This window comes from Chenopodium album, chromosome 9, assembly GCF_948465745.1.
Source record: "Chenopodium album chromosome 9, dcCheAlbu1.1, whole genome shotgun sequence".
NCBI lineage: Eukaryota > Viridiplantae > Streptophyta > Magnoliopsida > Caryophyllales > Amaranthaceae > Chenopodium > Chenopodium album.
This window is the reverse complement of record NC_137842.1, coordinates 58,250,490-58,277,095: the sequence shown is the minus strand read 5'-3', so window position 1 is coordinate 58,277,095 and position 26,606 is coordinate 58,250,490. Positions and strand designations below refer to the sequence as shown.

The window sequence follows — 26,606 nt, the reverse complement described above, 5'->3', positions numbered from 1 at the left end:
ATCAATTAGTTATTTTAATTGGGAGTCATGTTGTATGCTTGTAAACAGATGCAATGAAGCAAGTTGTGTGAAGATAGCATGTTGGTGTGTTTAATTACCCTTATGTACTCGGCATTGCTGATATTGTGCGTCTGTATATTTGTTTGGGCTTGTCTTTACTTTGGCCTTATGATGACCTATTTTTAATGGAGAGTAGTGGAAACAAGTAGAGAGAAGCTTTTCAGGTGATGAAGTATATTCATGATGGGCATGAGTGATGAGCGAATCATGCTAGTTTCCATAAATTTATGATGTGTTTATTGCTTTAATTCTTTTATTATATTATGTATGTGAGACTAACGTAGGTTTTGAGTTGATTTGGTTTTGTTAAGGGCCTACAGTGGTTCCAAGTTGTAGGTTGACTTCGTTTTAATTTGGTTTAATTTGACTTTACTTTCGTTTGGTGGAAGTTGAATGGTTTTTGAATGTTTTTAAAAATAGACTTTCGTTGTGTGTCTTTGATAATTACCTTAGCCGTTTTCATGGTGGCTGGCGATAATGTCTTAGATTTTCCTATTTTGAGTTTTTAAAAGAGCAAAACAATTATTTTAAAGGAAAAGAATTTCTAGGGTATTACATGACGCTAACTTTGGAGCAAGCGTTTTTTAAGAGTTAGGTTAGGTTTCTCTGAAAGTTTGGGGTTTCAAGCTCTCAACAATGGAAGTTGAGGTTTCCTTAATCCTGCAACAATGGAGGTTGACTAAATTGGTGGTGGAGGGAAAACTTACAAGCAAATGTTAAAAACCTTCCTTTGGGCTTAATTTGAATATATTTTACGGCTTTTTTTTTTACTTTGCAGTTGGAAGTGGTGGTGTTGGGATTGAAGTTTGTGTCGGTGTTGGATCGTATCTGCTATTGCTGTTGAGAAATGAAAATTTGGAGGAAGAAGGGAGGAAGAAGAAAGGTTAATAAAGACAGAAAAAACTCACGAGTAAATGGGTAATAACTAACAAATGTTTTCAGCACTAAAAATGAAAATTTTGAAAGTAGTAAAAACTCCCTCGAAAGATAGGGCAAAACTCTCTCGAGAGAAAGACTGTTACTCCGTCACGAACGACAATCTCCGTCCCGAACGACCTGACTCCGGCAGTATGGCTGAGGAGTTGGCGCAACAATACTCTTCCTTGAGACAGGAGGACGAGGAAGGCGACCTTATTGATCTGAACATCAATTTGCTCCTTTTGGGGCGTCTGTGTACCAATCGTCCGTATAATGTTGAGGCATTCAAACGTACGATGCTGAAGGTATGGGGTCTTACTAATAATCTTGTGATTAGGGCTCTTAGCCCTAATTTATTTGCTTTTTAATTTTTCCATTGGAAGGATAGAGATAAAGTGTTGAAAGGTAGACCTTGGTGTTGGGAAAATCATTTGTTGCTGCTGAAAGAAGTAGATGGTGATGAACAACCGGACCGTATAAAATTAACCCAACCACCGTTCTGGATTAGGGTGATTAATTTGCCTTTTAATTGTCGTTCGAATGCTTATGTGAAGGATGTTACTTCGAATTTAGGGGAATTTATGGAAATTGAAGAAGATACGTTGGGATTGGATCGTTATAGGAGGGTCAGAGTGATGATTGATATCGATAAACCTCTTAGGCGATACCAATGGATGAAGGACAAGAAAGGGAATGAGGTGAGGGTGGAATTCAAGTATGACAGGCTGTTGTACCTATGCTTTGCGTGTGGAATTATTGGACACTCTGAAAAAGATTGTGTGAATGTAACTGAGGAAGATAAATTGCAAAAAATGGGTTGGGGGCTGTTCTTGAGGGCGTCACCCAGAAAGGGGGTGATGAAGAAAGAAGAGGAAGTGTCTTAGATCATGTCCACTAGAAGACAACTTTTTATAACAAAAGAAAATGATCCTGCTGTTGATATTGATAAGAGAAGTGAGCTAAAGAAAGGAGAGAAGGCTTTGAGTTTGACTTGTGGAAATAATGACTTTGTGGAGAGTAGTAAGGGAGGTGGGACCGTGGTAGGTGGGGGACACAATTAATTGTTCCAATCCTTGATGTTTGTTCTCAAAATGTCGAGGGAAAGTTGGATGGAAGCAGGGGACAAAAGGAGGGTGAGGAAAACAATGTAACTTTGCCTTATACTTTTAAGGTGGGGGGTTGACTTCTCCTAAAAAACAAGACAGAAAGATTTTCAAGGCTGCTAGATACCGAGGTAAAGAACATGCTGATATGGAAACTGACGAAGGGTGTGGTGATCTGCAAACTGGTAAGAGGAAAGCTGGTATACTGGGGGCTGGGGATACTTTGGTTGGGGATGAATTATGTTCGAAGAAAGCAAGAGGGGGGATTGATGACGGGGTGCTGTCAGATTTGCATCAAGTAACGGAGGTTGGAGATGTCCAACCCCGTGAAGAGCAATGAAAATACTAAGTTGGAACTGTTATGGGCTTAGCAACCCATCGACAGTTAAAGCTCTCCAAGATTGGTGTTGGAGGGACCGACCGAATATTGTTTTCGTAATGGAAACAAAAATTGATTCTCACCGTCTACAGTTGGTTCGGAATAGGTGTGGTTTTGTAAATGGCATGTGTTTGAGTAGTAATGGGAGGTCGGGAGGTTTGGGGCTTTGGTGGAGAGATTTGAATGTGGAAGTGGTTTCTTTTTCTGCTCACCATATTGAAGCGAATGTTTATGATGCCCATGGTAACCCGAGCTGGAAGTTTGTTGGTGTTTATGGCTGGCCCGAAGCGGCACATAAATACCGTACATGGGAGCTTATGAGGCAAATTCATAGTGGCTGTGCTAACCCGTTGCTCTATGCTGGTGACTTTAATGAAATCTTGGGCCTTCATGAGAAGAGTGGCGGAGCAATAAGGGGGGAAAGGCAGATAGATGCTTTTAGAGATGTTTTGGTGGATTGTGGGCTTCGAGATCTCGGCTACAAAGGCAATATATTTACTTGGGAAAAAGGTAATTCAGTGGATACGTTTGTGAGAGAAAGACTTGATAGATATGTTGCCTCGAGTGATTGGTGTGCTTTGTTCCCATATGCGGAGGTCATTAATTTCCCTATATGCCACTCTGATCATGCTATTATCTTGCTGAAATTTGGTGAAAAAAATGAATGTGACAGGAAAAGCAAAGTGTTTTGGTTCGAATCTCTATGGCTCTCAAGTGATGAATGCAGTAAAGTGGTGTCGGATGCGTGGGTATGTGGAGTGAGTGAACCCATTCACAAGTGAATTGCAAGGGTGGGTGAGGACCTCTCCTTTTGGGCTGGGCGCAAGTTTGGGGATTTAAAGAAAAAAATTAAAAAGGCTAAGACAAAACTGCAAGAAGCTCAAAGAGGGTGGTTTGATGCGAGTCGGATGGATTTATGTAACAAAATCAAAGATGAGATTGAAAACCTTTGAAGACTTGAGGAGTCATACTGGTATAATAGGGCGAGATCGAACGAGCTAAGAGACGGAGATAAAAATACTAAGTATTTCCATCACAAGGCAACTCAGAGAGGAGGGAAGAATTTTATTTCGGGGTTGTATGATGATGCAGGGGAATGGAAGACTTCTGTGAATGACATTGATGGGGTGATTGCTACCTATTTCGGGGCATTATTCAGTTCTTATAATCCGGGCATCTTGGAAGAGGCTACGGCTGGCATTGTTCCTCTTGTTTCGAATGAGATGAAGGAGTGTTTGGAGAGGGAGCCATCGGGGGAGGATATCAAGGGGGCCTTATTTCAAATGCATCCAAATAAGGCCCCGGGTCCGGATGGGATGCATGCTCTATTTTTTCAGAAGTTTTGGGATGTGATTGGTGGTGATGTCATTAATTTTGTGAAAGGCTGGTGGCGTGGAGAAATAGATTTGGGTGAGGTTAACCGTACTTGCATCGTATTGATCCCAAAGTGTAATGAGCCGAAGAGAATGACAGAATTCAGACCGATTAGTCTATGTAACGTACTGTATAAAATTATTTCGAAGACTATGGAAAATAAAATGAAAAATATGTTGGGTTCTGTTATTTCTCCTAATCAGAGTGCTTTCGTGCCTAATCGTCTCATAACGGATAATGCACTCATTGCTTTCGAGGTCTTCCATGCTATGAAGAGGAGAGAGGAAGGAAAAGACGGGTCGGTGGCTTTAAAGATCGATATGAGTAAAGCCTATGATAGGGTTGAGTGGTGTTTTCTCGAAAAGGATATGCAAAATATGGGGTTTCCGCAGTCCTGGATTGACCGCATTATGGGGTGTTTGGCTAGTGTCTCTTTTTCCTTCAAGTACAATGGTGGTATTTCGGGCTCTTTGGTTCCGAAGCGTGGTTTACGTCAAGGTGATCCTATCTCTCCTTACTTATTTTTGATTTGTGCCGATGCTTTTTCAATGTTGTTATCTAAAGCGGCCAATGATAAAATTATTCATGGGGCACGAGTTTGTAGAGGTGCTCCTAGAATTTCTCACCTATTTTTTGCGGATAATAGTATTTTATTTGCTAAAGCTACATTGTTTGAATGCTCTAAAATTGCTGAAATTATCAGTGTGTATGAAAGGGCATCTGGGCAAAGTGTTAATCTCAGTAAAACTGAGGTAGCGTTTAGTAAATGTGTCACTGCCGATAGAAGGAAAGAAATTACTGATATTCTTGGGGTGAAAGAGGTGGATAGGCATGAAAAATACCTTGGGTTACCTACGATCATTGGGAGATAAAAAAAAAAGCAATATTTGCTAGCTTAAAGGAGAGGATTTGGAAAAAAAAGCAATATTTGCTAGCTTAAAGGAGAAGTTGTTGTCTCGTCCGGGGAAAGAGGTCCTTATTAAAGTCGTGGCTCAAGCGATTCCCACTTATATGATGAACATTTTTAGAATACCCAATGGATTGATTAATGAAATTCACTCGATTCTTGCTAGATTTTGGTGGGGTTCTAAGGGGTCGGAAAGGAAAATGCATTGGCAAAAATGGGAGTCCCTTTGTCTTCCAAAGTCAATGGGGGGTATGGGTTTCCGTGACTTAAGGGTTTTTAATCAAGCTCTCCTTGCAAAGCAAGGGTGCCGACTTTGTAATAACCCGAACTCCCTCCTCTATGGCATTCTTAAGGCTAGATATTTTAAAAATTCAGACTTCCTTGACGCGGCTAGAGGTCATGACCCAAGCTATAGTTGGCGAAGCATTTGGGGGGCAAAAGCTCTTCTTCTTGATGGAGTAAAGTGGAGAGTGGGGAATGGTACTTCAATTAAAGTGTGGGACAGTGCTTGGCTCTATGGTAATGGCTCTCATTTTGTTCCTACTCCAAAATCGGACAACAATTTGAACCTTCGAGTTGATGAATTGATCGATATGGAGGGTGGCTGCTGGGATAGAAACATGATTGAAGAGGTCTTTTCTGAGGAAGATATGCAGGCAGTCTTGAACATCCCAATATCTAGAAGATTACCCCGAGATAGCATGTATTGGTGGCCTACACCAAATGGTGAGTACACTGTGAGAAGCGGGTATTGGCTAGGACGTCTTGGTGTGCTGAGGTCGTGGGAGCTGGTTAATGGGTTGGTTGATAAGGATGTGTGGAGTGCGACATGGAATCTAAATGGACCCCCGAAACTTAGTCATTTCCTGTGGCGGGCGTGTAAGGGGCAATTGGCAGTAAGTGATGTTCTTTTTAGGCGCCATATTGGTGAGTCTAGGAACTGCAGAGTCTGTGGAAGCTATGAGGAAACTATTGTACATTCAATTTTTGAATGTAAGTATGCTATGGAAATTTGGGGCTACAGCGAGTTCAGGGAACTCCTTGATGAATGCTCTGAATTGGATTTTGCTGCTAGATTTTGTTGGTTTGCTAAAAAGGTGAGTAAAGAGAAGTTGCGTGCCTTTGCTTCTTTGTGTTGGGCAGCCTGGCTCTGCCGTAATACACATGTTTTTAATGGTCCAAGTGGTATTAATGCTGTGGGAATGGCTGCGGGTTTTGTTCGATTAAGCTCAGACTATGGGGTATACAATGAAAAGGTGCGAACACCGGCTGCAGGGGTTGTGGAAAGGTCTGCTAGTTCGTGGTCTCTTCCTCCAAATGGGGTTGTGAAAGTGAATGTTGATGCCCATATTATTGATGGGGTGGGCACTCAGTTTGGGGTTGTCATTCGTGACAGCCAGGGCGTTCTAATGGCTGCTGCTGTCAAACGTTGCGAAGCAAGGTGGAGCCCGGATATGGCAGAAGCTGGAGCTATGAGGTATGGGGTGGAATTGGCAGGGAGGATGGGGTTTAATAGGATTATCCTTGAGAGTGATGCACTTGCTGCTGTTCGTGCAATCCAAGCCAACCAAGAAGGAGCTGCTCCCATTTTTCTTCTCTTTGATGATGTGAAAAACATGAGTTCTAATTTCCTTTCCTTTTCTTGTAAGCATGTTAAACGAGCGGGGAATACGGTAGCCCATTTCGTTGCTAGATGGGATACTAGTATGGCTCCAGAGCGTGTTTGTATGGGTCCTTTTCCCCAAAGTCTTAATACTTTGGTGGAACTTGATTTGATTTAATATAGTTTCGCTCGTTTGGCTTCAAAAAAAAAAAAAAAAAGTTTTCAACATTAACCTACCGTTTTACATTGGTCCAACCCACTTGTACAGTTAATAATATTACGCGTAAACCAAAGCATACAACAATACCAATAGAAACACCATTTGTTTCTCATATTGAGTAACCACCCTATCACATTAATAGAGGTACGAAGATTTAAACCCCCCACTTTAACCATCCCTCAATTTCTCAAAATGAAGAACGAAAGTAAACATGTAAATTACTCCGTAATAGACAAACACTAGTAAAACACAATTAAAAAGAACACACACTAACAAGGAGGAAAAAAAAAAAATACAAAGTAAAAGGGAATAAGGCTTTGAGAAAAAAGACAACAAGAGCAAAATAGAGTGCAATGTACTATGGTAACAAATTTTTTTTTTTTTTTTTTTTTGAAGAGAAATTTTTTTAAAAATAAAACCCAAATTCCACAAACCCATTTACTGTAAGTCTGTAATTATTATTTTATTTTGTTCTTCCCATTATTATTTATTTATTTTTTTACTTTCTAAAGTTCAATTTATTCCCAAAATTTCAATTTCTATCCTCTGAAAAATAAAAATAAAAATAAAAAGACAGAAAGAGAGGAGAGAGAAAGAGAGGAAGAAGGGTGGAGGAGAGAGAAAGAGAGAAATCGAAATCTGATAGTTGGGAATGTTGGAAATGAAAAGCTGACATTTTTCATAGAAATCCGCTAACCCTTTTTTGTGCTGTGTTTTTTGGTTGATCTTTTGTATAATTTTTCTCAAATTCGATCGAAAAATCAAACTATTTCTTGATGAAGGAGGAGTAGTGAAACTCTGAAGATTTTCGCCCTTTTTGATTTTGACCTAGGAGAGAGAAAATCAGGAGAGAGAAAGCGATGAACGGCGGCGATGTAGGTGCCGGAGTTGTTGGTGGTGGTGAAGTTTCCGGCGTCGGACCACCGCCATCTCCGTTGGACTGGAAATTCTCTCAGGTCTTCGGTGAAAGGGCAGCTGGTGAAGAAGTTCAGGAAGGTGAGATCCAATTTCTTGACTTTTGTTATTGATTTTTGGGAAATTGATTGTGTTTCATGATTAGGGTTTGAGTTTTTTCGATGTTTTAAGATCTGGGTTAGTTTTTTTTTGTTTGTTTTGATTGGAGTGGGTTTATGGGTTGTGATTATTGTTGATAAAAATGTTGAATTTAGGGATTTTGATTTGAGGGGTTTTTTGGGGTCAATCTAATCAGTGAAGTTGATTGAAAAAGTTTTGATTTTGATGTTGATGTTATGTTACCATGCAATGATTCAGGAATGTTTAGGAATTGGTTGACATTAGTATGTGGATATTGGATATGCTTGTAATATGGGAGGAAATATATGTTTAGCTCGGCTTAGCTAGCGAGCTTGGAGTGATTGAATCGGCGGGTTCATGGTAATTGAGTTACTCTACTGGAGGGAATTGTGTGAGGTATGAGTCCGTCTTCGATAGAGCTATAAGTAGTAGTACCGGATAATTGGATTGCAAAGGTCTAACTTGGATAACTACTGTTTTGTATTAGTGCCAACTTATTGTTTCTTTAGTTAGTTGATGCCTTTCAATCAAGACCATTTCATAAACACTAAACAGATTAGTGGCTAATATAACCATTAGCCTGTCGTTTGTGATATGGCAGGTGGTAATTGAGTTCTTTTATTGGAGGGAACAGTGTGAGGTATGAGTCCGCCTTTGATAGAGCTATAAACTAGTATTACTTGATGTTTGGATGATAAAGGATTAAGTCAGGTAAAATAAGGGAACAGTGTGAGTTGGATGATTTTTCCAGTCAAGCCTGCTTCTTAAACGCAGTAATAGTTAAGTTGTTGTGTGTAGTTTTATCTTATCCCAATCCCATAATGGCAAGAGCTGGGCGAGAGGAATTGGATTGATAAGAATGTATCTGTTATTTTACTTGTTGGTGCCAGGAAGGATGGCCTCACTACTGCTACTATTTCACACCTATTCTATTGTGGATGCTCTGTGTATAGGTACTTAATTTGTTGAGGTTGCATCCCTTCCCACTATTCTTGTGTTGTTACTTATACTTGTCTAAGCAATCACTTGGAATGCTCAAGCTCATTGAAGCCAGAAGAAGCAAATATATTAGCTGGGAACTCTTTAATGGTTTTTAGAGTGTGTTTGGTTAGCAGTGCTAGAGGGAAGGGGAACATGAGAGTGGGGGGGGGGGGGGGGGGAAGTGAGCTTGCATAATCATTCCAATATTTAAAGGAGTTAGTTTGTTAAAAGGGGAAGGAAATTAGATGGCTCCAATCCCTTCCTGTCTCATTTCTTAACAAGGAAATTTAGATCCCTCAGCCCCTCCCCTTACATTACATCTAGTATTGTTTTTTTCATCCAAGTACACTTCTGGATTTAGCATGTTTAGTTGTAAGTGAGAGGATCAATATTCATTGCAGCCATTAACCTCCTAGAAATTTACAATTAGTTGTCTAGTTGGAACTTGTTTCTCAAAAGCATATAAACTCCATCATCTTTTTTACAAGAGCAGTACTTTTGTAGATCTTTGTTTGGACTTTGGGTGAGAAATATACCAGATCTGGTAATCAGCTGGTTATTAGTCAATTTTAGCAATTTGATTAACTTCATAGCTTGGAAAGCTACACCTTTGATTAATTCATTATACATGATTTCATTTGTGTGCAATATGTTACTGTTTTGTGGATAGCATAAAAGAGAAGTTTATCAGAGAGTGAAAATGATTAAAATATTTAATCCTGTTTTTACTGCTAAAGTAATAAAGCTAGAAATATTTGTGCAAGGATGCCCCTTCTCCTATCGGATTACTTTCCTTACAATTAATATGCGTGGAATGCCCTGGATGCACCTGCTACACTAATTTTGCATTAACTATTCGCAAAGTTTGAATACAAAATCTGAGTCTTCAATTAATGTGTTAAAATGCTTCTTATAGCCTGTATCTCCTTCTCAAGTCTAAATTAAGATGGATCGCGCTGATCCCATTGTTCTTGTTTTCGTGCTAACTGCTATGGCTTATTACCTTTTATCACCATATCTAATTTCTCCTGAAGCTACCATTTTTTTTATGCTACACATGTAACTCGTATTAATTATTAACATTTTGTCAATGTGTGAATTTAATATATAGTTGGCTATTTGTTCAGACTTTTGTGTTTCTTTTTTGCAGTTGATATCATTTCAGCTATAGAGTTCGATAAAACTGGAGACCATTTAGCTACTGGTGACCGTGGGGGCAGGGTGGTTTTATTTGAGAGAACAGACACAAAGGATGTAAGTCCTTTACGTATCACCTTATCTCAATTTGAACAGTATTTAAGATTTATCTTCATTTGTTTTATACGTCATTGTACAGCATGGCATTGGTAGAAGGGATATGGAGAGGATGGACTATCCAATTAGTAGGCATCCAGAGTTTCGTTATAAAACTGAGTTTCAGAGTCATGAGCCTGAGGTAACTCCGGATTTCTATTTTCTTGGTTGTTTGATGTATGGATGCAATTTTTATGGTGAAAATCTTCTCTCAGTTTGTTAATACTGGGTATGGTTTTCTTGGATCAGTTCGACTACCTGAAGAGTTTGGAAATAGAGGAGAAAATCAACAAAATCAGATGGTGCCAAACTGCTAACAGTGCTTTGTTTCTTTTGTCTACAAATGATAAGACCATTAAGTTTTGGAAGGTAGGCTTTTCCGTTATTACATTGCAACGTTATTGAAATTATCTCACCCACTTATTTCACTGAGTGCGTGGCTGTAGTTTAATGGTTTGCCAATTATCATCTTTATGTGGCCTGGTCAAAGGTTCTTCGTTTGACTGATTTGGAAGTGGTAGTTGATTTTCCTAATAACCCCTTTTAAGGCCTATTTCTTTCATGAATATTGAGCAGATCATTCATGAGATGGATTTGTTTTTTTCTTTTTCCTATTTTGTACAGTAGTTGTGCTTGTATTACATCTTCTATTGTTGATCGCTTTTTTTCTTGATTGTTCATTTGACAGGTTCAAGAAAAGAAGGTAAAGAAGATAGCTGACATGAATATGGACCCTTCCAAAACTCCAGGGAATAATGGTTCTGGTTCTAGTTCAAGTGTTCCACCCAGTCCCAAGCCGTATGTTGTGAATGGAGGATATCCTGACAAATTGCCTAATTCTTTGAATAATGAGTCTTTCCCACCTGGAGGGATCTCATCTCTGCGTTTACCAGTGGTAGTTGTACCCCATCTAGTTTTTATTAATATATATATTTTTATGTGACTGAGTGGTTATTGTTCCCCTATCTATGTTAGGAATGAAGTTTCCCCAGTCTTTTCCCTGCTAACTAACTTGTTACAGAGTACTTGGTAATTTCACTTTGTCATTAGGTTCTAAATGGCACATTATGTGTATAGAAATATGCATATTGTATATTACATTATTAGATGTAGGTAATTCAGTCAGTCCTTTAACATGAATAAGAGCTAAAATGATTTATTACAGCTTCAAATTGAGTCTTTTTGTGATACTTCATATCTTTTTTTATCATGCAACTAATTGTTCTTTCTTTTTATTTGATCATTCAGTATCTTTTTTATGCTAATGATGTGCGCCTTGAATATGTAGGTCACCAGCAATGAGACTAGCCTTGTTGCTAGATGTCGGAGAGTATATGCTCATGCTCATGACTATCACATTAATTCCATTTCAAATAACAGGTAAATGTGCCTCAGATATACAGCTATAATATCACATTTCTTAAGTTGTTTCCCTGTATTTCTTGTAAGTTGTTTATGAATATATACCCTTGTGATACCTAGTGAAGATGGATTTATCTGCATCTGTTTGTGTTTGCATGTGTACTTTTATAAATGTATGTACACCTGCATTTATATTTATGCAGTAATTTCCATGGATCTTCAATTAAGCAATTTCTTTGATCTTGTCGCAACAAATGATAGGTGATTGTAGAGTGATAGTGAATGTTGGTATGATCCAAGTCCTTGCAGCATGCTTAAAATCAGGATATTTGCATCTTCTATTGCTTAGTGAGTAGGTAGATGTTGAGAAGTACAGAATTTACCTTTTTGTATTTATTTCTCTTGTTGTTGTTGTGGGATCTGGTATGCCTGTATGGCCAATAAAGATGTTTACTTGTATGTTTATGTTTCCCTGCTTTGTTGTATAATATTCCTTTTACTGATTTGTTACCTGCATCTAAATTTTTTTGTTTAATTGCTGGCTTTATGAGTAATGAAGTCCTATATGGCAATTCTTATTCTATCAGACATTCACAAAAATTAAATTTCTTGTTATTTCTTCTCCTTCCTAATTCTTATGTCATTGCATGCTTGTACAATAAGGTTCTGCGATTTACTGTAGATAGATCACTGACTCACATTTTACCTATGAGAGAACATGCATTCTGAGCTTAGCAGTTAATAATGCAGATGGTCTTTACCAATTGTTATTTTGCTGAGTGTTATGATGTGGTTTCCGTGACATTCAGTTTTATCTCTGTTACAGTGATGGAGAGACTTTTATATCAGCAGATGATTTGCGAATAAACCTTTGGAACTTGGAGATAAGCAATCAGAGTTTCAATATTGTTGATGTAAAGCCCCAAAACATGGAGGATCTGACTGGTATATTTGATTTCACTGTTGCCCCTTTATATTTCACTGCATGGAGGTTTATGCCAAGATCTCACTTGATTTACTGTATATATATATATATATATATATATATATATATATATATATATATATATATATATATATATATATATATATATATATATATATTAAAAAAGCTCTTCTTTGCATTAGGTTGTAGTATTTGGGTTTTTGTAGAATTGAAAGGATATTGCTGTGTAGATTTTTTGCAAGTTATTTATGGGTAATATTATTTCAAATTCATGATGAACAATTGTCCAATTTACTTTTGGGGATTATTATTCTAAAATCATGACGAACAAATGTACATAGGCAATTGCCACTTGCTAGCTCCTTAAGCAATTGTTTGGGTGTGTCATAAGGGAGCTGAAAAACATCTTGAGCTAGATGAAAGTTTGTGTTGTACTCCAAACAAAATTTGAGCTTGGCGAGTTTTATTTGTAAAGAAAACAGTTTCTCGTGATATTGGTGTTGTATTCCACTTCTGATTATCTGTGAAACAATTGCAATGTTCCACCATCAATTTGGAGGCTGAGAAATGAGACTTTATAACGTGTTTGTGAATTTAAATTGATATGCTAGTCTGTGTGTTTCTGATTGAATGGCTGCTCATTAGGATGTTTGGAAGTTATTTCTTTGAAATGAACTTGTGGTATGGTATATTGTTATTGAAACAGTAAAAGTTGTGGAATATTAGTGACTTGGGATAATTATCTCAATGTGCCTTTTGTCTTAAACCCCTCACAAGTCGCTTTTTTTTTTTGTTTATAACTCTTGACCACGGTGGCTTTTAGTTTTACATGTAGAGGGTCCTCTGAACGCTTTTTATTTTATTTTTATTTTTGGCAGAGGTTATTACATCAGCTGAGTTTCACCCATCCCATTGTAATACATTGGCATATAGTAGCTCAAAAGGATCAATCCGCCTCATTGACTTGCGGCAATCAGCACTATGTGATAGTCACGCAAAATTGTGAGTGGTGAAGTGTTTTTGTTTCTTCTTTTTTGTGAGAGATTTTTGCTCTTTTGAAGAATGAGGATAAAGTAAAAGAGGATGTTGTTTTGCCTCCCCTCCTTATGTGTCATTGCATAGGGGGTCCAAATGAGTAATCAAAGTGAATAGTGTTGTCTTTTATATTCCTAAAAAATTAACTCAAAAATGACATTCTTCATGCAGATTTGAGGAACAAGAAGCGCCTGGTTCAAGATCCTTTTTTACAGAGATAATTGCTTCCATTTCAGATATTAAATTTGCAAAAGATGGGAGGCATATACTTAGTCGTGATTACATGACTCTTAAGGTTTGATTTTTCTTTATGTTGCTTATTATTGGTTTGAACGTCCCCCATTCTTGAAAATTTATGATTGGTTGGCTGATATTGGTCTTTCTTCATTCATGGTAAATGATTTCATGCACAAGGGCTGTTTAGTGTACTAAATCTGTCATTAATTTTCTCTTAACCTTAACCTGTAGAAAGGAGATAAAGTTACTCTATTCCTCTTCTTTTATCAGAACTCAATATTTCTGTAAGAAATAAAATTGATTGAATTTTGAGTAGCTTGATGGTTGAGAGAGAGCACATCAGCTTACTTTTGAGGCATCATAAAGAGATAGTGTTCTTAGCTGCCTAGGAGTATGGCTAGAGGTTAAGCTGTGTGTGTGTAGGGAAAGTGACACACTAGTATGAACCACTCTGAACCAGTGTATAAAAAGGCGTGTTGAGGCACAAGTTGGCAAGGTCAAGCACCTTTCTTGCCTAGTTGAGGCAGTTTTATAAAGGCAGGCCTATGCCTACGAAAATGCGCACTCAGACATTGTCCTAATAACTTATCCTCCCCTCAAACATATCTCCCAAAATTCATCCTCCTTAACCTGCTTTGCTTTCCTAAAGGGGAAAGCTGTTGGGAGCTTTATTTTTGGGGACAGAGATTTGTCGAAGGTGTTTTTATCATGGCATTGAAGGTGCTCTGGGATAAGCATTGTTGCCTGTCAACAACCCTCAATACTAAAAGATAGTGGGAACTTGGCTATTGGCTCACTTTTCCTGCTCAATGAAGTCCAACATTATTTGTGAATTAAGATGATGCTAAGATTGTAACTTCTTACTGCAACTCTTAAAAATTTTATCATCCGTGACCTTTATGTTCCTGAATCACGGTGATCCTTATACCTTCGGTTCTTGGTGCCTGTCTTGGTGGTGATTCATAGCAGAAGACCTGTGTGTGTGTGTGTGTGTGTGTGTGTGTGTGTGTGTGTGAAAGCATAAAGTATAACACGAGTATACATCAACGATTGAGTTCAAACGACTGGATACAGCATGCTAGACAAAGGCCTTTTCCTGCTGAATCCTTTTGTAACGACATTGAAATTACTTCTCATAATAATGTTTTTACTATAATGCAAGTAACATAAATCTGGACCCTTGGCTGATAAAAGCTGCCCAATGTTGCTCACTATGGTCAGGGACTCAGGGCTACACCCAATTTAGGATGTTCTGTCTGTTATTCCCAGTATTTCCCAATTCTCCTCCCCCCCCCCCCCCCCCCCCCCCCCCCCCTCCCAAGTGAGCCGCGAACTTGAAAAGGCGAATTATATTAGAGAAGTGATAAATTTTTGGTCCAATTTGCCAACTCCAGTAGCAAAATCATTTCTTTTTGTGAAATTGTGTACCTGAGTATGATGAGCTCCTGTTGGCTGAGGGAGGAATTTTAATACCTTTTTTTACCCCTTGTTTATGATGCAACACCTTTTGGTAACTTTTATTTTTGCATTTCAGTTATGGGATATCAATATGGATTCAGGTCCTGTAGCAACCTTTCAGGTCCATGAATATTTAAGACCCAAGGTGAGGTTTGAGGTTATTACCCATTTAGATCTGATATCGGTGAAGTCAAAGAATCTTACTAATTGATGATTACTTTTGCAGCTGTGTGACTTGTATGAAAATGATTCTATTTTTGATAAATTTGAGTGTTGTCTGAGTGGTGATGGGCAGCGAGTGGCAACTGGTTCTTACAGGTATGAGTGTATATACTGGACTCAATTTTTTGGATGCTATTGTTTTGGTTTTGTAACCCTTTATTGAAGCAATTCTTGTGTTCCAGCAATCTTTTCCGCGTGTTTGGTTGTGCTCCTGGAAGCACAGAAGCCACAACTTTGGAGGCCAGCAAAAATCCCATGAGGTACCCTTGATAATAAAGAAGGGAAACTAACAGTATGTCTGAAATTATAATTTAGTTATTAATGTGATTATAATTGTTGCAGGAGACAAGTGCAAACCCCATCAAGACCCTCCAGGTCGTTGAGCAGCATAACACGTGTTGTTAGACGAGGTTATCTTTTAATTTTTGTATTCCTTTCACTGCAAGCTTAGGATCGTGTAATCCATTTAACTTTTCAGATGAGTAGTTTCTTTTCAAAGACCTTTTCACTCAATAATTGGAATGTGTATGGCAGGATCTGAGAGTCCTGGTGTTGATTCAAATGGAAATTCTTTTGACTTCACCACTAAGTTGCTTCATCTAGCTTGGCACCCATCAGAAAACTCAATTGCTTGTGCCGCGGCAAATAGCTTGTACATGTATTATGCATAAAGATGGCTCAGGAGGAAGATATATTGTTGCTTGGCTAACTTTTTTGGGGTTGATACTTGAGAAGGGCGGAAGACCGTTTTCCCCTTACAGCACCAACAGTAAATTAAACGTGGCCCGTTTGCTCTGTGTTGACTCAAAAGTGCCTCCTAAACCTGCAGCTGCTGTCACAGATTTCATCAAGGTCATTTTTTTAGGTCACAGCTCTGATTATTTATAACCACCGGCCACAGATTCGTTTTTGTTTATTATTTTTAGCCTTGGCTGCTGCTAGAAAAGATAGGGTGCAGCTCTGTTCTTTACAATGTGCTCGAATGAAGCCCGGGAAAAATTTGTGTTTGTAGCTCTCCTACAACCAAAAACTAAAATGGATGTTTCATATTGCCACTAAAAAGTCTAAGATGAATGTAGTCTCTTCCCTGCTTTTCCCCTTTTTTGACCTCAAATGTTGGTGAGAAAGGAGCTGTTTAAAACATCTAGTGAATTGATTTATTTATTTCTTTTAAGTATGGTTAGTACAATTTTTTTAATCTTCTTTTCTTTTTTTTTTTTTCTTTCTATATTTTTTCTGGGGGTAATTATGGTAATAACTCTTTTAGAGGATACTGTTGTTCTGAGTCTGACACTGTTGTAATATTCAGATAGTAATTATTTGTTCCAAGGATCATACCTATTTTTACTTCATCTTTGTCCACACTGCGATGCGATTCGGCATTATTGTAGAAGAATAAAATTGATTCAGGTTAACTTGTGAGTACCTTGTATGGAACACCTATTAGTAACATTTATTCTTAGCTGCTACTCTGCAAGCAACATCCCACCCCTGAATGTGATTTGACCCTCATTTATCTACTCGATAGAAGTTGCCTACATGATAACATTTCGATGATTCGACTGTTATGGCTCTCCAATCTCTGTCCTGACCCGAGCACCGTAACACAGGGAGCCATATTAAACTGTACACTATCAAAATTTCCAGTATATATGCCTCTACCGACATTGAATGAGGAGTGCTTCCCATGAAATTTTTTTATACACTCGGATGCACCGTATAAGGTTAGTTTTTGCTCTTTATTTGATGATTAAATGAAAAAAAATCATCAAAATGAAAGTAAAATGCTCATGGGTGTACAGTGTACCAGGGTGTATATAACAATCTCTCGGCTTCCTAATGTTATTTTCCTTATCTTTATTCTTTTTAAAAAAATTAATACATAAGTATATTTTTTAGACACACAATTCCAACGATGCATATAAGATATAACACCCTTAATTTCAAGCCCCGTTTTTGTGAGGAAGAATAATCACAAAACTATAATTATAATTCAACATTTATGCACCATCAAACGCAGAATGCAAACAGTGACTTTCCAGCAGTCCAATACCCATTAGCAACATACACACATCCATCACCAACTGATACACCCCCATATACTTCTGAACCTGTTTCATAAGACCACAAAACAGCACCATTCTTAGCATCCATTGCATATATGTTCCCTTGCTTATCATATGACCCAGCGAACACTACACCATTAGCAACCGTCACAGGGCCAAAGCTAACACCATTTCTAGGATTCGCCGTAGTCCATAAGATTTCCCCACCTCGAGGATCAATTGCCACCCATCCTCCAGCTTTTGTGGTTAAGTTTGATGGCTTGAGAGTGAAGTTTTTGGCATCACTATTGGCTATGTTGGTGTAGACTCTTTTTCCATCTGTCGCGGCTCCCCATATGCCTCCTCCCTTCATGCCTCCTGGTCCAGCCTCCTACTTGATCATCAGTTGGTTAAAGCATGAATTATAGGTATGAATATCAGTCACATATGTGCTACTAAGGGCATGTTCACCAACAACTTTTTCCATATAATAGTTTGACAAAGTAGGGGTAGATGATGACTTATAGCTTATAAAAGTAGTGTTTCACAATAGCCCAAATTTATTTTACTATTTCAGCTGCTAATTTATGTCGAACACCTTCACCAAACAACTACTTTTAACAGAAGCTAACAAAACCTATATGATAGATTGATAGCTAACGTTTTCTCTAACAGCTAAAATCTACTACAATCAACAACTAATTTTGCCAAACACGAAACACGTCCTATGTTATTATTCCGTTGCAATAAAAAGTATCAAAATTCATATAGCAATAACAAAAGCCATAATATAACACATACGTACCGTGCTCCATATGACATCCCCGGTATCTCTATCCAAACCCCAAGCAATCCCACTCTTCTGAACAGCAACAGCAACATCTCTTCGACAACCATTCACCACCACACTCAACAACATCGGCGCCTCCCCGAAATCAGCATCAGGGTTAGGCCCTGGAGGACAATTCGGGGTTGAAAGATTCATACACTTAGCAAACCATACATCATACCCTCCTAGCTGTTGGTACCACTTAATATCACCACTCTCCAACTCTAATGCCAAAATCGAGTTTTCGTGGTTTTCGGGTTCTATACACTCCTCAGGGTGTGTAGGGATTGTCTGATTGTTTTCTCTTTCTTGGCATGCCTCTACTCGCTCTGGAGCCGAGTAGAGGTTGCCTGTGGCTATGTAGACGAGGTTTCGCGACACGTCGATGGAAGGGCTGCTACCCCATATGACTGCCCCTGAGTATTCTCCTTGCTTTCCTTGGTTATCTGGTAGCATGTAAGTTTGCCATTGGATTTTTCCTGTTTTAGCGTCAAGTTTTGCAAAACTTCCACGAAATGTGCAGCATTTGTCTATGCTGGCTAACTCTTCTAGTGAGGATGTTCCTACATAATATCCCCTACACATAATTTTAATAATCGCGTTAAAAAAAAGTTATGTTTTTAATCGTGTTACCTTAAAATTAAAAAGAAGAATAAATTATACAAACTATTGACTTTACATTGCAAAAGTATTGTACGAGTCTAAACTCATGATAAGACTGATAAGTATAAGTTATTGGACATTTCATATAAGTTTACAAACATCTTGACTTCTAAATTTTAAATACTATACGATGAGTTTTTAGACATTTTATATGTATAAGCTACTGACTATATTAATTTTTGAAACTTTAAACTCACGGTAAGACAGACCCATGTAACACACCAATACTTTGTGTTCCGTTTAAAATTGAAACATTTATTTTCCCAAGGTCAAACGATTAGAAGAAGACTTACCTATAGGAGAGTATATTCTTATTAACACTTGCTTAGTTACTTTATCAATACTTCATTTTCTGTAATTTTATTTCAAAGTGACGTTACTTGTACTCTGGCAATATAGACCAGATCTCAACTCATACTTAAAGATTAGATTAGAAATCTATGGTTAATTAATAAAGAAGTTAGCAGTAATATTTTATTTCAAATTGTATCACATATCATTTACTCGTAATTTTCTAAGGGAATCATGCAGAAAATTAATGTGTCATACTCAGTAGATTACATTTTTAGTCATTTCTTTCAAATACCTAATATTATATCATATCAGGGAGTCAGACATTATTCACTTAACCACTTATCTTTAATTCTAAGAACAAGTGGAGTATAATAAAGAAGTTATACTACGTAAATAATGCAAATTCATTAACGTAAAAAATTACTACCTTTTTCAAATGCTACAGTGCTTTGTCAAATTCCTAATCATCTAATTTAATAACTCAAGAATTAATTACAGCAACATGTTTAGAGTTTAGAGTGTACTATAGTAAATAGATCAATTGAATCTAGTTTAATTTGACCTTTAAATAATTGGATCATTTGTCAAAATAAATAAATAAATAAATAAATAAATAAGAGTAATTTGTCTTTTTTGTTTGTCAAGTTTATGTTCTAGTGAATGTCAAAAGTCAAAACGTGTCAACTTATTTAAAACTAAAAAACGCAATAATCAATGCAAGAAAAGTTATTTGTATTTACCCGTTATAGTAAGTCCCGGACATGGTAATTACACTATCAGGATGATCCTCAAGGCGAGTCATCCACACAAATTCACCACTCTCTCTTCTAAACCCAAGAACAACAGCAGGGCCATACATTGTAACAATCACTAAGTCATTAGCTATTGTTGGAGTTGCTCTTGACAATACTAGAGTCCCTTTGAATAAGATTATAGTCGAATTAAACCCGGTTATTTCGTGCAAATTTTGCTTCCAAACAAGCGATCCATCCGATTGCTTGATAGCATAAACGTTACCATCAAAGCTAGTGAAATATATGGTTCCTTCATATATAGCTGGTGTTGCTGTTGTGTAGCTTTTGGCTTCGAATTCCCAGTTTAGCTTGAGGTTTTGGGCTGTTTTCGGACTTATTTTCGTCTCTAGCTCGGCGTATCTCCGGTTTTGAAGGTCTCCTCCATGGTTTAGCCATTTACTTTGGTATTTAGGCTTCTGAAGAAATTGTTACATGCCATATTAGTAACATTGTAGACATTGTAACAAATTGTCAGCACATTTGTTTAAAACTAAGATGCTTGGGTTGCTTGTTTGCTAATGCATGCACATCTTTGATCACTAATATCTCAAAAGTAATTATTTTGCAGAAATGATTACTTGGTACATTTAGAAAATTCATTGCGACGAATCAAACAATACCCTACATAACTGCTTTTACTGACATATCAGGAAAATTTAAAAGATTCTTTCATACCTTGAATAGTTGCTAGATTCCAACCAAGAACATCCGAAAAAACAAAAAACAAAGGGAGTAACAATTTTTATGAGTAAATTACTAAACACTTGGTTTTGGAAAATAGCCAAAAGAATAGCATGCAACCAAATACAGTTAATTCACAAAATAGCAAAGAGAAGCCATGAACATGGAGAAGTTGAGAAATATACATACTTGATCATCACAAGATTCCACTGAAACTAAGATCAAAGAAGTTGCAACCACCAATAAAATTAATATTGAAGGGACAATGAAAATGCCTTGTCTCAAAGCCATGAATAATACAAGTGAATGGAAAGCTTAAAGATTGATGAAAACGTATGTATTTAATTATGTTAGTTTATTGATTTAAGGACCTAAGATAAATTTAATGACAATCTTACATACCATCATTTTATATATTAAGAACAATTAAGGCATTGACTTAACTTCTTTTTATATTGAGGTGGAGTAAATCTTTTACTTGTATTTGATATACAAGTAATTAATAATGACCAAAAAAATGGCTTCTAATGGTTGTGCACCTATTACAAGAGTGGAGGGGAGTTGAGCATAACAATAGTCTTGAAACTTTGGTCTATGCAAGTATTGATTGGTTTGTGCACCCGGGTGTAGTGTAAAGTGCTCACCATGCATCCAACAAATACAAATGCTAAATTCAAATAACATAAAAGCCAAAATGAATATTAGCTATGGCGTGCATTAGCCGTTCTAGTAAAAATAAATGTTGAAAAAGTGCAATTTAAAAACCAAATATTATACTCCCTCCGCTTTTTTTATATAAACTAGAGTTGAGATTTTCTACTATTTATATGTCATCACTAACTTAATTTTTTAACCAGTATATAAATATGATTATGTAATATATTGTTGGATTTGTCACAATGTCTACTTTTATAAATTAATTATTCCATAGTTTTTACTAGATCTGTCAATTCAGGTAAACGGGTTGGGTTTGAGTCGGGATAGTGTGAGTCAGGTCATCTCGGATCGGGTCAATATGAGTTAATGTCATAACATATGCAGGTCGGGTTCGGGTTAGGGCATGCTTGAGTCGGGTCACGTCGGGTCATATATCTTATCGGGTTTGGGTCACGGGTTAGTAAAAGGTCGGGTTACATTCGGGTCAGGTGAAAAATAAGTCGGGTTATATTCGGGTCTTTATGGGTTTAAACAAGTTCGGGTCGTTCTCGGGTTCAAGTCGGGTTCGGTTCAAGTCAATTATTTAGGGGTTATAATCAGGTCGGGTCATTCTCGGGTTCGATTCAAGTCAATAATTTGCGGGTTATAATCAAGTCGGGTCATTTCCAAGTCTGGTCATTCTCAGATTCGAGTCGGGTTCGGTTCAAGTCAATAATTTACGGGTTATAATCAAGTCGGGTCATTTCCAAGTCAATAATATCAAGCTTTTGTTTTTTAGTTATTTCATATGGCACAATGCCCATCTTGAATTATAATTTCCTAGAAACCATATGTCACATTTCTCAATTGTTTCGTCCCTGAAATTCGTCCCTAAAAACATGTTGTGAAACTAACCTCTTAAAATTCAAAGTGAAATATTGAAGGAATAGAGTTAGGATTCAATTTCCGTTCCAATACCAATATGAGATAACGACCTATAGATATTGATTCAATAACAAGTCGGGTTGAATTTGGGTCGGGTTAATAACAAGTCATGTTGATTCGGGTCGGGTTTGTAACAGGTCGGGTTGAAATTCGAGTCAGTTTGTAGCAGGTCGGGTTAAATTCGGATCGGGTTAAATTCGGATCGGGTTAGGAAAAGATCGGGTTGAATTTGGGTCGGGCTAGGAACAGGTCGGGTTGAATTCGGGTTTTAACGGGTTAAAACGGGTTTGAGTCAATTTCGGTTCAGGTCGGATTCGGTTCAGGTCAATAATTTACGGGTTACATTCGGGTAGGGTCGTCTCTAGGTCGGTTAATGTTCGGGTCTCAAATTCTCGGGTCAACTCGAATCAATTAGGTCGGGTTCGGGTCACCATTTTTTTCAGGTTCGGACGGGTCGGGTTAGGGTCGGTATTTCGGGTCGGGTCGGGTCAGCTTTTGACAACTCTAGTTTTTACTAACCCCCTTTATAAAGATGTTGATGGTCAAAGTTGTATTTTGGCAAAAGTGCAAATCCAACTCTAGCATATAAAAAAAAATAGAGCGAGTATTATTAACAATATATACTACAAACTCTTTTCATCTTAACATAGTATTTTTTTTTTTTCCCGAGACCGCCCCAATTTCTCATCAACATAAAATGTCTCTGTTAGGAAATAAGGGTATAATTGTGTTTGTTTAATGCAGAACAAGTCAATGAATAATAAGAACGAGAAAAGCAATAAAGAAGATAAACAAACAACACAAGGATTTACGTGGCTCGGTCAAATTAGACTTATTACATCCACGGGTGGGAGATTCGAGAGCTTCTTCAGTATAATGGAGAAAGAACGAGAGAATAATACAAGGTGTTCTAAATCTAATGGCTCAAAAGGTATGATCTAATTGATCAACTAAACGGTCTTTTTATAACACAAGAAACCCTAATAAAAACTCTAAATTGTCCCCCAATTATACTCAAATAGCTGTCATATAAAAAAGATAAAATTTTAGGAAATATTCCATAAAACACATAAGCTTAAAATTGACCCCAAAAACCGCCCAACTCGTCCAGGCACGGACGTGCTATGTCGAGTACTTCGTCAGGTTTTCGTAAAACGGCCATGACTTTCTTGTTTCTTATTGGAATTGGGCATATGACTTATCGTTGGAGAGCTCTTGAACCAAGCTAACACCTCCAACTTGAATCATCTCAAAATCACTTTAGTTTGAGAGATATCTGCATTTAAAAGTCAACCCTACTAGATTTCGAGTCACAGTTTAATAGTTGCTTTACTCCGGATGTTGTAACGGCTGGAAATTTTTAAAGACAGTCGCACTTGTGATTTCGGTTGTTCTAAATATGGTCTAACACTTTAAGGTATGAAAAAAAAAATGTATTAAATGCTTCCTATAACTTGTTACAACAGATTAAACAAATTGAGTACAAAGTTTAGTACTCTAACTACAACAATAGATAGTCAAGTACCTAATTTGAAACTTTGTCAATAGCTTTTTTTTTTTTTAAGAAAAACTTTGCCAATAGCTTAGTACCCACCTTTATAAGTCCATTGATTTTTATTGATATTTACTTAGAGCAAAGCCAATGGTTGCCCATTTAAGGTGGGCATCAAGAGAGAGAAAGAAAAAAAATATTAAAAAATATTAAAAAATTCAAAAGATGATACTTTAGGAGAGATAAATTTAATGATCAGGTCATGACCTGATGACTATGACCATTGGCAAAGGGTGGGCAAATAATATGTGTGTGCCACTTGTCACGGTATGAGTGGACTATCTTTTTTATTATTATTTTCTTAGTTAGTGATGAATATTATGAATTTATGATCATAAAAAAAATAAAGGGCAACCAATGGGTATATGTGGGCATAACTGGGCATGGTGATTGGGCATAGATGAGATGGAAGAGAGAGATATTAAAAAAAAAATTTGATGACCACCATTAATTTGGGCAACCATTGGCTTTGCTTTTATGTAAAAATAAAAATAAAATAAGGTCAAACTTGTGCATTGACATTAAAATTAAAATTTTATAGTATTTTTACCAATGAATACTCTGTAGTAAAAAATGGATTTATTTGCGACTTTAAACAACTCCAATGAGCGACGCGCGTACACTGTTTCCTCCATTGTAGCGGCTTCTTAGCTAACTCCTCCATTGAAACAGAATTTGAGGTAAGCTTCTTTTTTTTTTTCATATCTTTTAATCATTGAATATCAATGTTACAATCTAAAGTTTATCGCTGATTAATTTTCATTATAGTCAAATTAGGGTTCTTCTGAGGTGAATTATTAAACTATTGGTAATATTACTGAATGTATGAACTAACATTCGCATTTTGATTTTTGGAACCTGAATTGATTCCAATTTGGTTGCTAAATAACCCTTTAATGTTGCTTCTGATTTCATATTGGTTCTGATTCATATACAGAAAACTTTTGATTTGCAGAGTTTTTAATTTGTTACTGTGAGACCTGATTTGATAATTGATTCCAATTTGATTGCTAATTTGTTGCTAGCAGTTGTTTATAACCCTTTAATGTTAGTTTTGATTTCATGTTGGTTCTGATTCATATGCAGGAAACTTTTGATTTGCAGAGTCTTTAATTTGTTACTGTGATTGATCAAATCGGTTTTGTCTCTTGTGAATTTGTGGGCTATGATGTGTTGCCCGGGTTTTTCGGGTTGTGGTTTACCTTATGGGTGTGGATATGAGGATCAAAATTGATTACTTTCGCGTTCATTTGGTCTAGAGTAGCTGGATTGTCACCTTTTATTTCATTTTGGAATTTGGGTCTGAAGACAGATTGTGAAGTTTTAAGTAATTGAAATATATTCTTGAAATATTTTTCTGTTTCTAGGTACAAGAATGGAGGAAGATTTGTCCCCTGCTCCGTGGAAATGGAGAAAGGTAGCTTATGGAGGTATGCAGCCGGGGTTTGATGATAATTATACAGGTGATTCATTCCTCGAGGATATGGTCACAAATGCTAATGTTGTCAAGAGGGACTTGTGTAAGGTGATCCTTGATTCAGTGTCCATTTCCCAGTATCTTTGCACCGTCATCCTTGTGGTGTTGGTCTGGACCTACACTCTTGCCTCAACTATTAGTTTAAAATCCCTCTTGCTTCTTGATATAACTATGCTAGTTTCAGGCTTCGTAGTTCTCATTTTAACTGCGAGGATGATTTCCCTCAAACTCTTCGCCCAATATGCTCTTAACATCTTGTATTTCATAACTGGGTTGTATGCCTTGTCTCCAATTTACCACACTTTAACGAAATCCATTAGTTCGGACTCCATTTGGGCTCTAACGACTATGCTTATTGTCCTCCATCTCTTTTTGCATGACTACACTGGGTGCACTGTGAAGGATCCTGGTTCTCTGACAAATCCTACTTTAAGTAGCAATATCTCTTTGAACATGTCCATCATTGCTTCGGTTTTGATTGCTTCCCAACTCCAATCAAGGCAACTTGTTTTTGCTATTGTGTTGTTTTCCTTGCAGGTTTTCCTCTTTGCTCCTTTTGTTGCATACTGTATCAAGAGATATTCATTCTGGTTGTATCTATGGTTTTCACTGGGAGTGGTGGGTCTCACTTTGGTGCTAGTTTATAGACTGCAAGGATTTTTCTTCGGCATACTTCTAGGATTGCTGGTTTTTATCACTTTCATCTGTCCTTATTGGCTTACCAGAATTCAAAAATACAAGTTTGAAATAAATGGTCCATGGGATGAGGCCAAGCTCTGCTTTGACATTAATGAATAGTGAGTGCTTTGGACAATGATTGAGTTGTCTCACTACTCACACCATCATCTCTTTGGTCGGAGAATCATCTTAAGCAGAAATGAGGCTTGTAAATTTGATTATTGTGAACCGATTCTAGCCTTTTGACATGTGCAAGTGGAAGTCATGGCTTGCCTTTATGCTCTTTGATAAGCCAAGACTAATTGGTTCACCTCATATATATGAGTCTTTCCTTGTCCGTCCTGTACCTTGATAAAGGTTTGTGCTTAGAAACTGCTATTCAGTGGACACTGCAGGATTTTCAGAAATTGGGAGTAGGCTTCCAGGTTGGTGTGCAATTTGAAGGTTTTGCAGAGCAATTTGAGGAGTCCACACCTTAGCACTTTAGCAGTGAGTTGCAGTAAGCGCTATATTAATACTTTTTAACAGTTTTTGTTATAGAAAGGAAGAAATGAGATTAATCAGTAGATATTATGAAGTTTTGATAATGTAGTAGGTTAGTTTTATGTAAATGAAATTTTGTAATGTATGGGTTGGGAAAATGTTTTCTCCCGTTGTTCATGATCACTTTTGATACAGTGTATGTAGGGCAATTTTATGTAATGAAATTATGTAAATGTATGGAGCTAAAGTTTTCTCCCATTGTTCATGATCTGTGTCCTTACTTCATCTGTGTGCTGAACTCTTATAATTCTGCATTAATTCTTGAATTATCGCACTAAGATGTGTGAAATAGTTCATGTACAATGCAGATTAACGAGGCTTGCAGTTTTAAGGAAA

General features: G+C 37.2%; 2 protein-coding genes and 1 pseudogene across 4 annotated transcripts; 2 read left to right on the top strand and 1 right to left on the bottom strand.

Annotated features, from left to right (window-relative positions):
• The first annotated feature begins 7,100 nt into the window (after positions 1–7,100).
• Positions 7,101–16,485, top strand: LOC145558615 (serine/threonine protein phosphatase 2A 55 kDa regulatory subunit B beta isoform-like). 2 transcript variants are annotated; one of them, XM_081619908.1, is made up of 14 exons: positions 7,101–7,560; positions 9,731–9,834; positions 9,917–10,015; positions 10,123–10,242; positions 10,562–10,768; positions 11,162–11,253; positions 12,062–12,180; positions 13,060–13,183; positions 13,388–13,511; positions 14,988–15,056; positions 15,138–15,229; positions 15,316–15,393; positions 15,476–15,543; positions 15,668–16,485. In XM_081619908.1, exons 1-14 carry the CDS (start codon positions 7,425–7,427, stop codon positions 15,802–15,804), a joined length of 1,569 nt encoding a protein of 522 aa, XP_081476034.1. In that variant the 5' UTR covers positions 7,101–7,424; the 3' UTR covers positions 15,805–16,485. The 2 variants fall into 2 exon arrangements, with proteins under 2 accessions (XP_081476034.1, XP_081476033.1); XM_081619907.1 differs by having other exon boundaries at positions 10,562–10,771.
• Positions 16,486–17,143: 658 nt separating this feature from the next.
• On the bottom strand, positions 17,144–20,730 carry LOC145559956 (uncharacterized). The gene is made up of 4 exons (XM_081621223.1): positions 20,629–20,730; positions 19,705–20,171; positions 17,984–18,584; positions 17,144–17,569 (listed from the first exon to the last, which is right to left on the bottom strand). Exons 1-4 carry the CDS (start codon positions 20,728–20,730, stop codon positions 17,144–17,146), a joined length of 1,596 nt encoding a protein of 531 aa, XP_081477349.1.
• A 3,399-nt stretch (positions 20,731–24,129) lies between these two features.
• On the top strand, positions 24,130–26,473 carry LOC145559955 (phosphatidylinositol N-acetylglucosaminyltransferase subunit C pseudogene; annotated as a pseudogene). The gene is made up of 2 exons (XR_014093043.1): positions 24,130–24,252; positions 24,940–26,473. The product of XR_014093043.1 is annotated as a phosphatidylinositol N-acetylglucosaminyltransferase subunit C pseudogene (transcript).
• The last annotated feature ends 133 nt before the right edge of the window (positions 26,474–26,606 follow it).

Bases quoted from the DNA above. Each gene is read 5' to 3' on its own strand.
- LOC145558615 (XM_081619907.1), top strand. From the start codon at position 7,425: ATGAACGGCGGCGATGTAGGTGCCGGAGTTGTTGGTGGTGGTGAAGTT. The intron at 10,243-10,561 runs GTAGGCTTTTCC...TTCATTTGACAG, and splicing joins AGACCATTAAGTTTTGGAAG to GTTCAAGAAAAGAAGGTAAA. The intron at 13,512-14,987 runs GTTTGATTTTTC...TTTGCATTTCAG, and splicing joins GTGATTACATGACTCTTAAG to TTATGGGATATCAATATGGA.
- LOC145559956 (XM_081621223.1), bottom strand. From the start codon at position 20,730: ATGGCTTTGAGACAAGGCATTTTCATTGTCCCTTCAATATTAATTTTA. The intron at 20,172-20,628 runs GTATGTATATTT...TTTCTTCAGAAG, and splicing joins TGGAATCTTGTGATGATCAA to CCTAAATACCAAAGTAAATG. The intron at 17,570-17,983 runs GTACGTATGTGT...ATGATCAAGTAG, and splicing joins GGGATGTCATATGGAGCACG to GAGGCTGGACCAGGAGGCAT.